Consider the following 17,396-nt stretch of genomic DNA (forward strand, 5'->3'; position numbering starts at 1 on the left):
GAAAGTGGCATGCACATCTACACATGATCATTAATATGTGTGTGAAGTTTCATTGGAATCGGCCCATCGGTTTAGGAGGAGTTGTCCGGACAAAATGCGTCTACAGACGGATGGACGGACGGACGGACGGAGGGACGGACGGACAGACAACCTGATTCCAGTATACCCCCCTAACTTCGTTGCGGGGATATAAATATATATACTTTATTAGAGGCTATATGTAGGGTTAACTGGCTATGTTTACATATCTAAAACATGTGCCATATTTGTCAGAGCTGGGCATTTCTACTGTACACTGCTACCTATAGAATTAATTGCAAACAATGTTAAAACATTAAGTGCAATTTTGATTCTGATCCCATTTGTTGAAATATATCTGAAATATGTTAAGATCAATTTAAAGTGAGTGTGATGGATAATTGTATTCCTATAGTAACAGTGACATTAACTGGTGTTAGATACTCTATTGGCAGACAGCAACAGATCAAATCAATTCAAACACCTGGCACCCAGACATCCAATATATATACCATTGACAAAACTGTCCCTGTCTTTTATAGACATTTTGTAGACTCATTATAAGCACCTAGTATCTTTGCCTTCAAGGTAATTTTATGTGGTGCTACAAAAACTGACACAATATGACCCAGTTTAATATCATATCACATTTCTGAGGCATACAAATTAAAAAGCAAACTTCCAACTGTCGACATCTAAAGTTGCTGATACTGACTCACAATCTAATGGGCACATTTACTACCTCTGCCCAAGGCAAATATGCAGTTTCCGAGTTCCCTTGCGAGCTCTTCAAAACAATTAAAAATCCACTACTAATCTGCCACTTGATTGGGCTAAAACAATATAATATAGTGTAAATATATGATGTAGGGACCCAGTAGAAGTGAGATATTAGGTTGATGCATTTCAGACCAGGGTAACACGTCTCAGTTTTACTTTAAATGCAGTTATACAGACATGTTACATACAGAGAACTAAACAATTTAAATAACTTGAAAATCTGGTACACAAGACAATACTAAACAGGCGGCGCATGCTGGGTATTACTACAGCAATATATGTCTGCTATCAGTCCCCGCTAAAAAAAGTAACAGTGAACTTGACCTTGACCCAAAAACCCTGCAACTCAAACCTGCTGTGAAAACAATTTTACACCTTCCTAAATTTTAGGGTTGATAACTCTCTGTAGAAAGCGCAAATCAGAGCATGGAAATTGCGTATTGAACCTACATCTTAAGCTTGAGAAATATCCTTCCAGAACTTCTCAAAAATGTAAGCAATAACAATCTTTAACAGTCAAAATCAAAGATCAGGTCATCTGTCGGCCATTTGGTTTACCTTAATAGGCATAAATTATAACAGACCAAGGGGGAAGATACAGATGAGGTTTGAAAAGTATGATCCTTCCAGCACTTCCCAAGAAATAACAATAATAAAACTGCAACTGTCAAAATCAAAGATGGTTGCCTAGCAGCCATTTTGTTTTCCTGTTTAGACTCAAAATTGAGTGGCAAAACTCAGCAAGACCCAGGGGAAAGACATTGGATGATGGACCATGGATGAGGGGCAATTATGTTAGTCCACCATTTGATGATCATAGGTGAGATAAAGGATATTGGGATCATTTAAGTTGAACTTTTAGATAACACAGCAGAAATTCTACATTCTACTAATCAAAGTCATCAACCTGTCCAAGAATGCCAGCCAAACATGATTAGCTAAATTATTCTACCCGCATTTTGTACAGTTTGTGTAATTAGGTCAATTTGTGATGATTATTAAAATAAAGCTTGGGTCATGGTTGTCATATATACAAGAGATCCAAGAGGGATCTTGGCGCCCTCCATTGAATGATCTTTATTTGTTCTATGTATGATCTTTTAATCTCTACTTTAATGATCTGATAACAAGGAAGCCCTAAAATCTAAGAAACATCTCAGAGAAGAATTAAAAATAAAGCTAGGTGATAAGTCAGCAGGTACCCAATCATGTGGCAAGGTAGCAAAATATACATCATACACATACACATCTATTGGGCCAACAGAAATAGAAATACAGTAAAACTTGTTTATAACGAACTCCAAGGGACCTTGAAATTGAATTCGTTATACAAGTAGTTCGTTGTATAAATAAAACGAACGGGAATAAAAGTTGATAAAAAATTTGTTATGTGTAAAGCCTATACTGTACGTTTCTTTAATTACAGAAAAAAATACATTTTCACTTTTTCGACTTGGTGAGGCCGATAACGAATACTGAGTAATAATATCATCCTTGTGCTTAAGAATAGTACTTAAAGTACTTGCAGGGATATCGAAGTCACCTGCGATGTCTCTCTTTCATTTTTTCCCTTCTCCTACAGCTGTCACTATCATAAATTTTGTCTCCAATGTTAAAACCTTAAGCTTTCTCGACGGCGAAGCCATATCTACACTGACACAACACAGTCAAAGACATATATACCACCCGACACTGATTAGTACTCATTCAATTTATTTCATTATACATGTAAAACGTGTACCGGCAAAACTTACCTGTTATGTACCTGCATATATGTGAGCTTACCTGTAAACACACAAATAAATCCCCTTGGGGAACCCGGGCAAGCTGGCCGTGACCTTCGACGGCTGCGTAAACAAACCTTGTACAGGTAAGTCTACGGGTGATTGGCGATTCGATATGTGAGTGCTTATTTACTAAGACAGAGAGATGAAGGGACCCAAGAATTAGTTCGTTATGAACAAAAATACGTTATATAAATTTCGCTGTACAAGTGGTTACATTACTTATATCATATAGTGCTACAGTCGGGGATTAATTTCTATTTCGTTATACGTGAAAATTCGTCCTACAATGTAACCGAGTTCGTTGTATTAGAGTTTTACTGTACCTGTATCAAAAACTATTGTTACATTTAATTTGTTTCATTTAAATCCTAAATACATCTCCACTATAAAAATGTGACCTTGGCTTCTGACCCAGAGACCTTGACCTCTACACCAAGACCTTAACATTTGGTCAGTTGACTCCTTGTTTAATTCTGAACAACTTTGATTTATCATGTCAGGACAAAATGTTCATTATCAACAAGATACAAAATGTGACCTTGCCATTTGTCAGCTGACTGCTTGTATAATTGTGACCAACTTTGCATCATAATATCATCGGTCAAATGTTCATCGGCAAAATGATACAGACTGTGATCTTGACGTTTCACCCAGAGACATTTTGTCAGCCAGCTCATTGTCTATTCTCACTAACTTTAAAAAAAAATAGTTTCATAATATCTTAATCAAACGAGCTTATAATGCATGGTGGGCTAAAAATTCACCATATTGGTATGATCAAGGGCAGATCAGAAGGATGTAAACTAACGATCTTATAAGGTGTTGAAAAAAAAACTAAAAACTATTCCATGCTGTTTTATGCTTTTATGTTTTGAATAAAGCAAATCAAATGTCTTTTCATGTGCTGCTAAATGAACATTAAATTATGTCAAAAATCGATAAAAATCACAGCTTGCATCATACTGGTATTAAGCAGAAGAGGCTGTCATCAGACTCGCAGCACTTTTGATATTTTTTAATGTCAGGCCACATTTAACAAGAGGCCCAAAAGGCGTGTATCGTTTAGCTGGAGAGTTCACTGTTTATGGCAAAACACCATCAGTTAATTAATCCTTTAGTCTGCTGCACTGATTTGTATAGTAATCAAGTCTCCCATTGCTGAATGTTTAATTTCTATAGCACACAAAATATTTTGCACGAGCAACTGGTACTGAAATATACATCAAATAGTTCAAGTAATGGTAACAGAACTTCATGTTTCAAAACAATGACAAGCAGCCATCTTAAAGCTCTGACCAATTTCAAATTTTAATTTAGAAAAACAATGGGATTCATACTGAACATATCAATAAGGTTTCATTAAGATTCCTCCCTTCTGCAGTAACTGAGAAATAATGATGTTAACAAAACCAAACTGTAAAATAAAAAATTGTGACTGGTGACCATCTTGAAGCACAATCTTGATAATCTTGTTTCGAGAAAAAAACATCAACAACTCTGACGTAATTAATCGAGTGGTAAAAACAATTGCTTATGGAATGGAGGTACAAATTGGATGAATTAACCATCTGATAATGATTGGCTGAAAGCTAGGCCTGAGATATTGTTTCCTTTTAACACATTTATTTGTCAAGAGAGTTGAGAGAGGCAGGTAGTAGAGTGTTGTGGGGATTAAATCATAACAGTGTGTCACTCAGCTGTATTGTGTTCCACTTCGTTCAAATAGTACAGCACTCTTCCCTATGATAATTTGCTGGATTTGTCTCATCACAGAAACATTTAGACAAATTGCCTGGCATTGGTTCAGTATAGCAGAAGACCATGCAGGGACCATAGTGAACCGTAATTGCCCTTAATCCTTATTTTTCACAACCCAGGTTGTAATCCTTATGACTTCAGCAGAAGAGACACTCATGGATGCTCAATCTACTTCTAATTCATTTCTCCTTTGTTACTCAATTAAATTAGAATCCCCCTTTATAACTCAGATAAATTAGAATCCCTTTTTGTTACTCATATAAATCAGAATCCCCCTTTGTTACTCAGATAAATTAGAATCCCCCTTTGTTACTCAGATAAATTAGAATCCCCCTTTATTACTCAGATAAATTAGAATCCCCCTTTGTTACTTAGATAAATTAAAATCATTGCTTTTTTACTTAGATAAATTAAAATCCTCCTTTATTACTCAAGTGACTGTCGTGTACGCGTCAGTGTGGAGCTCCGTACTCAATGCCGGCTGCCGTCTGCCTTCTCTGTAACTGACATTTTTGGTCAGTGCCTGGAGGCAGTGTTATACTAGAATGGTGTATTGTTGTTGTTGCTGTGTGTTATTGTTAAATAAAATGTTGAATTTACATGGACATCTTTGTTTTTATTTTGCAATTCAACTCAATATATAAACACTGACTAAAACAATGAGTTTAAAAAATGGAGATTAAGATATTTACGGTCAGGTCAGTTACCTAATTAATGGAATAATAGTACTTGGCTCTATTTCATTTTTCTTGTTTTTTCAATAACAAAGAAGATTGTATCGGCTGGATACTACTTATAGGTAATTTACTTGAGAGAACTCCAAATGAAATAATCTGCTGATTGGTGTGAAAACGAAACCAATATACATAGATATGAAATTTGTAGACATCAATTACAGGATTTTTATTAGGAGGGTAATGTATCAAGAGAAAAAAGCAGGGCCAATGACATGAAATATACTTGTTATAGATGTAGGGATGATTCATTATATTATCAATAAGCTGAAACATGAGCTCAAAGTGATGATTAAGGAAAACACATCTCAATTTACTGTCTGAGTGCTAATTTGTATGGTTCTTTTAAGAAAAAACATCTGTAAAGTAATATTAGGTCGGCAAAATTGTTTTTGTTAAGAGTTACTAAATGTCTTTGACTACAGATGGTTTCATAACATTAGATAAGAAATGAAACATCAAGCTGCTGAGTGACATCAGTTCAACTAGATGACTCAGAAATAGAAACCTCTCTAAGGACTTCATTTCACGTCTACATGCCCTCATTCAGAAACCCTTTAAGTTTGCCTAATTCCATCGAGTGGTTTGGAAGGTGTTGAGATTCCATCGAGTGGTTTGGAAGGAGTTTAGATTCCATCGAGTGGTTTGGAAGGAGTTTAGATTCCATCGAGTGGTTTGGAAGGAGTTGAGAATCCATCGAGTGGTTTGGAAGGAGTTGAGATTCCATCGAGTGGTTTGGAAGGAGTTGAGATTCCATCGAGTGGTTTGGAAGGAGTTGAGATTCCATCGAGTGGTTTGGAAGGAGTTGAGATTCCATCGAGTGGTTTGGAAGGAGTTGAGATTCCATCGAGTGGTTTGGAAGGAGTTGAGATTCCATCGAGTGGTTTGGAAGGAGTTGAGATTCCATCGAGTGGTTTGGAAGGAGTTGAGATTCCATCGAGTGGTTTGGAAGGAGTTACTTGAGATTCCATTGAGTGGTTTGGAAGGAGTTGAGATTCCATCGAGTGGTTTTGAAGTAGGTTAGATTCCATCGAGTGGTTTGGAAGGAGTTGGGATTCCATCGAGTGGTTTGGAAGGAGTTGAGATTAATAAAGTAGGACAACACTGACAAGAGACGATAACAACAGAAAGTGAGAGATGGTGACCTTGACCGTTACTTTATCATACAAGTATGTCTGGTTTTGGCATGACATAACCAATTGCAAAGTCATGGGGCAGAACCAACATTACCACAGTTCATGATATAGGGTACAATGAGAAGCCTAAAGTGGACAATTAAAGCAAACAAGACAATTTGCCAAATTATAGTCCCCAGTCAGATGTGACATTATATGCCAAGAATGCACAGATAATAAATTTGTAATATATAAGGTGAACTAGACTGGCCCCCTGTCTCTAAAATATTAAAATTATAAATAAAATTGAGCTTTATGATATTGGTCTCTATGATAGGTCTGATTCTAGGTTTCAAACTAGGGGGAGATAAGCTAGTATAAGAATTTAACGGAGCAATTCTTAACAAAAACAAGAGGCCCATGGGCCTTAACGGTTACCTGAGATTTGATATATATACAGACCAAATATTGGGTCTCTGGGCCTTTTGGTTATCAAGAAGATGTCATTTAAAGATTTTAGCATATTTGACCAATGTGAACTTGAATGAAGGTCAAGGTCATCCGTTTGAACAAACTTGGTAGCCTTTCATCCCAGCATGCTACAGACCACATATTGGGTCTCTGGGCCTTTTGGTTATCAAGAAGATGTCATTTAAAGATTTTAGCATACTTGACCCATGTGACCTTGAATGAAGGTCAAGGTCATCCATTTGGGCAAACTTGGTAGCCCTTCATCCCAGCATGCTACAGACCAAATTTTGGGTCTCTGGGCCTTTTGGTTATCAAGAAGATGGTTGGTAATTGGTAATTGAGAAGAAGTTGAAAATGTAAATTGTTTACGACGGACGACGCCGGACAAAATGCGATCACAATAGGTCAACTGAGACTTTGTCTCAGGTGACCTAAAAACTTATGGTCAAGTGGCCAGTTTAAAGTTGAACCTATACACCAAGTTTCAGTGAAGTATTGTAGGAGATAGAGTCCAGACAAACTTTTTCTTTTGAAATACTTGCCAAAGGTCAAAATGTAGGCCAGGGTGACCTACTTTTGATACACAACACACTGCCTCACCTAGGTGAACCCATACTTAAAGTATGAAGTTCCAATGTCAAAGTGTATCAAATCATTTCTGAACAAACCAATAATTCAGAATAATGGTTTTTATCAGCAATGAGAAATGAAATTGAATCTTTAGGGTAATGGTGACATCTAGAATAGATATCGGGCGAAATTAAGATAATGAAGACTTCGATCAGACAAGAGAAAGTTATATGAATTATGAATTTACCTTCATCAATTGTTGTGACAACTGTATTTGGCAAGGTGCTCAGTTCAGTAATTCAGTAATTTGGGCAAAAAGATGTCCTAACTACTGTATAAAAGGAACACAAATCACCCAGAGGCTAATAATATATCATGAGATGGGTCAGAGGAAGTCTGCAAAATTCTTACTGTCTGAGCTTTGGAACTAAATACCCTCAATCTCTTCAATGGTAATGAGACCCATATCGGCCTTCTATAAACAGTCACCTAAAAATGAATAATCCACAACAGAAAAATAGAAGTTGGTCATATTTTAAAGTCTTCATAGGCCACAGTAATTTATCAGGGGGATCATTTCTATAACCTTCTGTTATTCCCATTCTTACGTAATGTCTGACAGTAATTAATGATTAGAGGGGAAAAGGAAAATGTTTGACCTCATTGATCACCTAGCTATCAAGGTGCATATAGATCTAGTCAGACAGACTTGATGCCCATTACATTAGGCCTTAATTTTGATGGAAATCATAAAATTTTCATATATAAATGTTAGGTTACACCGAAGATATATGTATGCTTGAACAGAAAATGCAATTTGCTTTTGGAATATAATTTGAATTCATGGACTAAATAAAACAATGAGTCGCTTTAAAGTTATTTCATTTCCTCATTACCATTTATTTATAATCATACTCATTTTAAGGACTTTTCAATGTGAAGGCCAGAATCTTTTCAAGGAATGGCACAAAGCAAAAAAAAAACAACAGTCTTTTCTAAACATTTATACATCCTGCTCAAAAGTCCCTTCTACTCTTATACCATTTAGACTGAGAATCAATATTGTCTGAAATTGGTGAAATTTAAGTATTCAAAGAAGCATTGGTGGAATTTAAGTATTCAAAGAAACATAACATGTTGGTTTATTTCAGAAGACAGACAAGAAGCTTATTGCAATTGATTACAGTATGTGGGACTCAACCAGGTTGAGAAAATAAAGTGCCCTTAGGTGAGCAAACAATTCACAAATAAAACAAGAGGCCCATGGGCCTTAACGGTCATCTGACAAACACTTACACTTACAGCAGGGACACACCCCTCAATCCAGCATTATTAAATGTACCATAAATCATAAAAATTTCCAATCTAGTATTATTTATATATAAATGGTGATTGTGACAGCTGTACAAATCTAGTATTACTTAAAGTTAGATGATTTGTTTGCTGTACTTTTGGCGTTAACAAATTACTTACAGGTATGTACCATCTTCTGGAACAGTCCAAATCTGAATACCCTTCAGATGACCTTCCGTAATGACCTCGACCTTGACAGGTGTGGATTTATATGCCTCATCACATTTAACTTGAGTAGGGCCTTCTGGTCCCATAGCATTGCATGGGTTGAAATCATAACCTGGAAAACCAAAATGAATAATAATATTTTATGATATAATAAAACATGTTTTTTTGTGACTTCTTCCATGTTTGTAAGCAATTAAATCAGGCTAAGAATGATTGGTTTTTATCCCTCGTTCTTAAATTTGAAATCATGCAGGGATGTATTAAGTAGCATATAGCCAATCATGATCAACCTTAAGTAACCGATATCCTGAGAGAGTGGGTGGGTGGTGGGTTGATGTGCAATATCTTTAGGGCAATTTAGACTCGAAAATAGTCTACTGGTAAAATGTGAACAGTTACACTTATGAAATATACAAACAAAACTAGAACTATCATCCGGGGGCCAAGTGATAGATGTTGCAAAAGTGAAAAGTGTTCCATAGTGAATATATATACCAAATTTCATCAAATTTGGACAATATATCTAAATTTCAACCAATCAGAGGCCAGGAAATGGTGTCCATTTTGTATTTCCAAAAAATCCCACCACCATTGTTTTTGCAGTGCCATACTACGCATGCAAACTCATCGAAATCGGACAAATAATAATTTCAGCCAATCAGAAGTCATCTCTATGAAAGCCCTTCATCATCTTGTAACCCACCCTCCAACAAAGTTTTATTGAATTCTTGGGGGGGGGGGGGGGGGGTTTAAGTTTATTTCATTGATTTTGAAAACGAAGTACCTTCTCCAGACATTCACATTCACATTTACAGCACCCAGAACAAATGAACTCAATTCCTAACACCTACATGCTCCCAATTGACCACTGGAAAAAAACCCTAATCTGTAAAGCTGCAGTGAGTCCTCAAGTCTTCACCCGCTACATGATCAATAACATTCGTAATATAACTTAACAGATTCAGAGTCTAGCATTTTTTTTACCTAGAGTAGATCCGACCCTTAAGATCATCTGTGTACCAGCTGAATACTTAATGTACCCTTATTAAGTTAGGGAGCTATACATAGAAAAAGAGGCCTACAGGTGTATTGGTGTCTTTAACTTATTTTGGATACAAATGTAGTGCATTATATATAGTAAAAAAAAGGCTAGAAGATTGCAATGATCTAAATATTATGATATATCCTTTGGTGGCAGTGTATCTATTTTAATGGGGAACTCACCAACCTCAAAAACAGTGTTTACAAATGATCCTTGTAATTATGACCAGTTGAGCCCACATTATCTCACTTTTGTACAATAAACTACTTTCCTTTGACCTCCATAGATAGCTCTGTATCAGAAGTGAGGACCTGGTAGAAAAATAAGTTAGTGCCTTCATATCTAATGAGCCGTTGCCATTAACACGTGTCTGTGGGTAACCTGAGCTTTACAGGCAGTTCCAATGTAATACCATAGTACAGATCCAACCGATGTTGAAACTGATGTTTGATTCCATTAAAACAAAGCATTCCCAGGTAGTGCAAAAATTAAATCTATATATGAGATAATTTCTCCCTGACCTCTTAATATGACACAGGATATCAAGTGAAGAAGTAGACTTATGGGCTGCAAAATGATTACCTTATTTGTTCCGCGGTGATATAAGATCTTTGTTTAAGAAAATCAAACACATTCATATAAGCATGATAAATCAGAACCCTCATCGATATACTGATGCATCATTTCAATTGTGTATTAATAACTGTTTTTATTATGTGAAAAAAAAAGATTGCATTATAATTCATATTCAATATATGTTTGTATTTTTGTAAGTGTGTCAAATTGCACCAATGTTATATGTACATTAAAGGTTTAATTGGGTTTAATTGGGGACATTATAGAACATACACGATGAACTTTTAAACTGATGTACCATCCATAATCAGATTTCACAATGCTATCAATAAAGTTGTGTGTGTTTTACGATATGTTGAAGTAAACCGTAAACATAACTAAACTATCATTAGAATGTGTAATTCAATATGATTTTATGATAGAAACAACTGACATTTTACTGTAGATCACAAAATGGATTTAATGAGATCCATTAAGAGGACAGAAATACAGTTATGCAAATGTTGCACTTTATTAAAAACTGAAGCACACCATTACGCAATTTGGTACAAATTAATGTGAAGAAGCAATTCAAAACCACATCAGACTGCTTTCATCCCCTCTTATATGAATGTATAATCTCAATAGACTCGAATTTGGAGTGGTTCCTGTTATTTTGTCTGTAGACATGAATTTGGCGTGGTTCCTGTTATTTTGTCTATAGACATGAATTTGGCGTGGTTCCTGTTATTTTGTCTATAGACATGAATTTGGAGTGGTGCCTGTTATTTTGTGTATATAGACACGAATTTGGAGTGGTTTCCTGTTATTTTATAGATACGAATTTGGAGTGGTTCCTGTTTTATACCCTATCTAGATTTGAATTTAGCATTATTAATACAGGCTCATGTGACATTTGAGATATGTGTAGCCGGCTGGGTTTTAATTGTAGATACTGTACATAGTTGTATGGTCACCTTCTAGCTTCCGGCTAGGGTGAATTTCCCTTCAGCTCAGTCGGTCTCAGAGCGGCGGACCAGTAAGCTGAGGGTCGCAGGTTCGATCCCGGCTGCACAATACTACTCCTTGAACTTTTACATTGGTGTCGCAGACCACTCCAAGTGAAAGCAAGAGGCTTCCTTGGAGATAGAACCTGGGTTGGTGTGTTCGGGGGCGAACTTGTTTGAAGAAGGGAGTAGTGTAGCAGGCCGGGTTTTAATTGTAGATACTGTACATAGTTGTATGGTCGCCTTCTAGCTTCCGGCTAGGGGGAATTTCCCTTTAGCTCAGTCGGTAGAGCGGCGGACCAGTAAGCTGAGGGTCGCGGGTTCGATCCCGGCTGGCTGCACACTACTACTCCTTGAACTTTTACATATGTTTTCATATAAACTATAGTCATTTTATTCAAATTAATCATATAATCTATATGAACAATGCTAATGTCACTTGTGACGATTTCATATTCAATGTACACTATACCAAAACCTTAGAGGAGTGACTGCATGTCCTTCCAGCAATTACTCGAGTCTAGTTCACAAAAACGAGGCAAAGATGGAGAGCTTGCATTTTTTAAAATCCAATGCCACTTTAGCAGAGCAAATAAGCGATGTTACAAAAGCACCAGTAATGACTGCATTGAAACATGAAAATCATATTTCCCGTTGATCCGTGTTGATGTCGATCAATGTAAAATCCAGCAGATTAGTTGAACAGTGTTCAGAACTGTGTTTTGACTAATCTGGATTTTACTTCAATCTACAGCACGGATCCAAGAGAAATTGTGTAGTTGTCGTTAAGTGCATCAGTGTCAGTGAAGGATAGATTAAATTCAATCACTTTGATCCTCGTGTCAAACTTCATTTACATACATGTATATATATGCTGGATTTATACCACACTCAATACATATAAGCTCCATCAACTAACCAATGGGAAACAGAAAGCATATAATTATGCTTTTCATGTAGTGATCATGAATAAGTGGGAACAGGTGACACATCAACTGTGTATAAGTCTAGTCTTTGTTTTTTTTTTTTTTTTGTTTAACGTCCTATTAACAGCCAGGGTCATTTAAGGACGTGCCAGGTTTTGGAGGTGGAGGAAAGCCGGAGTACCCGGAGAAAAACCACCGGCCTACGGTCAGTACCTGGCAACTGCCCCACGTAGGTTTCGAACTCGCAACCCAGAGGTGGAGAGCTAGTGATAAAGTGTCGGGACACCTTAACCACTCGGCCACCGCGGCCCCTTAAAAGTCTAGTCTTTCTGGAAATATCAGTATCACAGAACAGCATCTGAGTAATGTATCAAAGCTATTAAGTTTCTGTTAGATTAGTGATCTTTTGAACTCAGATATAAAATCGAAGTTTGTGTATAGCTAATACATGGAGTTCTAAAAGAAAAAACAATTAAATAAGTATATGTACGAAAAGAATGTACCCATGCAGTTTAAATTACAATTTGAGGTGTGGCAAATGAATTTTATGAAATCAGTTTAATAAAAGCGAAATCTGCATGGATGTTAATGTATAACATATTGCTACTGGTCTGTGTTATCAGATGTTACTCAGGTATAACATATTGCTGCTGGTCTGTGTTATCAGATGTTACTCAGGTATAACATATTGCTACTGGTCTGTGTTATCAGATGTTTGTCAGGTATAACATATTGCTGCTGGTCTGTGTTATCAGACGTTACTCAGGTATAACATATTGCTGCTGGTCTGTGTTATCAGATGTTACTCAGGTATAACATATTGCTGCTGGTCTGTGTTATCAGATGTTACTCAGGTATAACATATTGCTACTGGTCTGTGTTATCAGATGTTTGTCAGGTATAACATATTGCTGCTGGTCTGTGTTATCAGACGTTACTCAGGTATAACATATTGCTGCTGGTCTGTGTTATCAGATGTTTGTCAGGTATAACATATTGCTGCTTATCTGTGTTATCAGATGTTACTCAGGTATAACATATTGCTACTGGTCTGTGTTATCAGATGTTTGTCAGGTATAACATATTGCTGCTGGTCTGTGTTATCAGATGTTACTCAGGTATAACATATTACTGCTGGTCTGTGTTATCAGATGTTACTCAGGTATAACATATTACTGCTGGTCTATGTTATCAGATGTTACTCAGGTATAACATATTACTGCTGGTCTGTGTTATCAGATGTTACTGAGGTATAACATATTGCTGCTGGTCTATGTTATCAGATGTTACTCAGGTATAACATATTGTTGGTCATGAGATTTCATCTTCACAGCCCCTTCAAACATCATCCATCAAACATCTCTTTTCTTATACTAATTCTGGTCCTTTTGGCAACTTGACAAAACAGTTTTTCCAGTTATTAGGGGTGACCACATTTAGCTTGTGGTTTTGGTTGACATCTTGGATCAATCTTACACCAATTGTGCAATATGTCAGTTTGAGGAAAGGGGACAAGATTTTTATGCCCTATTGTCATAGTTTCAAATAAAAATACAACTATCACCCAATCTTCATCACTAAAAATTGTATTTCTTACATATTATTTGAGATATTATCAGTTAAATGAATGACTGAACTTTTCTCTTCTTTTCCCTTCTTTCGCTCTTAATTCCTTCAGAACATTTAATAATTTGATATAGTACAATATAGCAAGAGCAACCTGTAATTATCAAAATCCAAGATGGACACCTATCAGGCATGTTGTTTTTTCAGTTCCAAAATGTGATATGCATAACTAGGGATCAAAGGAAATGTACATATAAATTTGAGAAAGATCTGAGAAATAGTGATAACAAACTTCAATTGTGAATATCCGAGATAGCTGCCTGTCGGCCATGTTGATTTCCGATTGGTCCCAAAATGCAAATTCAGAAAAATTCTTCTATTATTTGTTTAGAAATAGCGATAACAAACTTCAATTGTCAAAATCCAAGATGGCCACCTGTCAACCATGTTGTTTTCTGATCAAGTCCCCTAATGTAATATGCAAAACGATGGACAAATGGAAACATACATATCAAATTTCAGAAAAAAAATTCTATTACTTTCTGAGAAATAGTGATAACAAACTTCAATTGTCAAAATCCAAGATGGCTACCTGTCAACTATGTTGTTTTCTGATCAGTCCAGAAATGCAATATGCATAACAACGTACAAAGGGGAACCTACATTTTAGATTTGTTTGGTTGTTTTTGCTTAACGTCCTATAAACAGCCAGGGTCAATTAAGGACGTGCCTGGTCTTGGAGGTGGAGAAAACCCGGTACCAGTGCATAATATGTACCCCCCCCCCCCCTTTACCAAAAGGTATCCGGATACTTTTTATTCCTGCATAAAATGTACCCCGGGGCCCCTTCAAAAATCTTTGTTTTTAACTTTATCAATCGAAAATAGTGAAGATATGAATAAACAAAATAAGGGGGTGTCATTTACAATGTTTCTGACCCCACCACACAAAATCCCCACCCCGGGGCCAAAAAAAATGATTTTTTTTTTATCCAACCTTCAAATATGACTTAGAAGGATCAACATAGGAAACCTTCATATGCATATTAAAGACATCTCAGAACTTCCCCACCCCCCGGATACTTTTCATTCTCCTGCATAAAATGTACCCCCCGGATACTTTTTATTCTGCATAAGGGATTTGGTGGGGTGGGGTCAGAAACATTGTAATTGACACCCCCCTGTGTCCTGTTATCATATGTTCATAATTTCAGATTGATAAAGTCAAAATCAAAAATTTTTGATTCAAATTCAAATTCATTTATTATCTCAACACCTGTACAGAAAAGGTATACAGAGATAGACTACAAAATGCAATACATGTAAATTTACAATAACATGAAATTTGGTGAACATGCGTGGATATACAGAGGGATGAAAGTATCATAAAGATGTAAACTTATATTTGAATTAAAATATCTACTCAGGGGAACATACGAAATTGATTTTTTTGATAAAGTTACATAACTTTAAATGATGGGTGTGTCGAGGTGACCACTATGTGGTCTAACTTTGTGTGTCAAGGTGACCACTATGTGGTCTAACTTTGTGTGTCAAGGTGACCACTTTGTGGTCTAACTTTGTGTGTCAAGGTGACCACTATGTGGTCTAACTTTGTGTGTCAAGGTGACCACTATGTGGTCTAACTTTGTGTGTCAAGGTGACCACTTTGTGGTCTAACTTTGTGTGTCAAGGTGACCACTATGTGGTCTAACTTTGTGTGTCAAGGTGACCACTTTGTGGTCTAACTATGTGTGTCAAGGTGACCACTATGTGGTCTAACTTTGTGTGTCAAGGTGACCACTATGTGGTCTAACTATGTATCTACACCCAGACTGGTTTAGAATTGGAATGACACTCTTTCATCAACAGATTCAATTATGTAAAACTTTAAATTGAAATGCTGAATAAGCTGTCCCTTTGGGAACAAAGACAAGACAATGACACTGAAAATATTGATTTTATCTTAGAATACAAAAGTCGACAGTACTTTCAAAGACTAATCATCCGATTCTAGCACTTTTCCAGCATTATGCTTTTCCTTCCTTATAACATGCCATTTTCCAGCACTTTCAAGCATCCAAATCAATTCTAGCACTTAATTCATTAGCCTGTGGGAACCTTTTAATTATCCAATGTGAATCCACTAAGGAAGATATGTCAGCCCGAGTCCCTTTAGAGTCCACACAGCTCTCCACTGCCATCGACAATTGGCTTAATTTTAACATAATGTCCATTATATTGTGTGTTTTGCATTTCCCAGCCTCACTAGTTCAGGTTTACTATATTCACACACAAAAAAATGCATTATCTGAAGTATGGCTTGCGTTCTATCGATAAACATTAAAAAGAGTTGATGAGAAATCCCAACAGATAACTCATAACACCTTACAATTATAGGCGTTTTTCAATCCTATCACAGATTCATCAATGTGCTGAGGTCAATACATTCTTTAGAGTCTTAATATACATAAAATTCACAGCAACAGGTCTCAGTCTGACAATGAATAAATCAGTTGTGTGTGAAATACACTGTATATTGTTAATTGGCTCAGTGTACATCTCAATATTTGGAAGAAAATAACAAGCTCTGAGATTAGTTATCACAATGGCTATACAAAACAAAACAAAACCATAAGAAGCAAATTTATTCTGTTAATCAAATTAGAGATAGATATATTGATTTGCTAGTCCTCATTACAGCTGCCGCGACAGCTTGTGTGTGTTTGGAAAAATACATAACCACGGTAATTATATATATAATGCTCTAGAATCTGTGTCTTTCATGTTTGTTAGTTCTCAGGTACCTTGACAGCTGCTACAAGGATGAAACAAGAGATTCCAGAAGGAGCTTGGCACCTACCATCCAATGATCCATTTTGGATATTTGTAAGAGCTTTCCTAGGTATATTGCTAACAAACTAATTGATAAAGTTTGATGTGGCCACTCTATGAGATTCTTATTTTCTGATCAGTCATTAAAATTAGAATAAGGACAAGTAGGGACCACAGACAGAATGTTCAGGTCAAATTTGTAAAAAAGATCCCTGAAGTACTCTCTGAGAAATGGAGAAAATGAACTGCCAAAATTGAAAGGTTCTGTTGCAGGAATGCTCTAGCTAAAACCGCCCACGAAGGAAATTGATCCTTTACCTAATGCCTGGATAGACATATCCATGGGGAATCTGATAGTACATATGAAAACCTTGTTCCGTTCCAGACATGCCAGAACGAGGCCATTTTGTACCAAAGTCGTAAATACTCACAAGCACACTTTATCAAGTATTTATAAGGTCAAAATGTTATTTGTTTGTAAGGAAAATTGTACTAAAATTACATTTATATATCGGGCAACGTAATCGGATATCGATTGTATGAATCTTTTCGTTAGTTTCTGTGAAATTTGACATCAAACATAAATCAAAGTACTGAAAGTACTGCAGGAGGCGTTAGTCAGATGTAAAAGGTGATATTTGAAATAAAGCAAGAATAGAAATTAAACTGATATCAACATGATGAAACATTTCTACTTAAGTGTGTCAAACCA

General features: G+C 36.3%; 1 protein-coding gene across 1 annotated transcript in view; it reads right to left on the bottom strand.

The window, feature by feature from the left end:
* Nucleotides 1-17,396, bottom strand: part of LOC117324316 (ALK tyrosine kinase receptor-like) — a 289,372-nt gene that overhangs the window by 52,131 nt on the left and 219,845 nt on the right. Inside the window, 1 exon segment of the mRNA XM_033880102.1 lies at nucleotides 8,707-8,866. Within this exon segment, the coding sequence (XP_033735993.1) occupies nucleotides 8,707-8,866 (160 nt within the window).

The sequence above is a fragment of the Pecten maximus genome, chromosome 3, assembly GCF_902652985.1.
Source record: "Pecten maximus chromosome 3, xPecMax1.1, whole genome shotgun sequence".
NCBI classification, from domain to species: domain Eukaryota; kingdom Metazoa; phylum Mollusca; class Bivalvia; order Pectinida; family Pectinidae; genus Pecten; species Pecten maximus.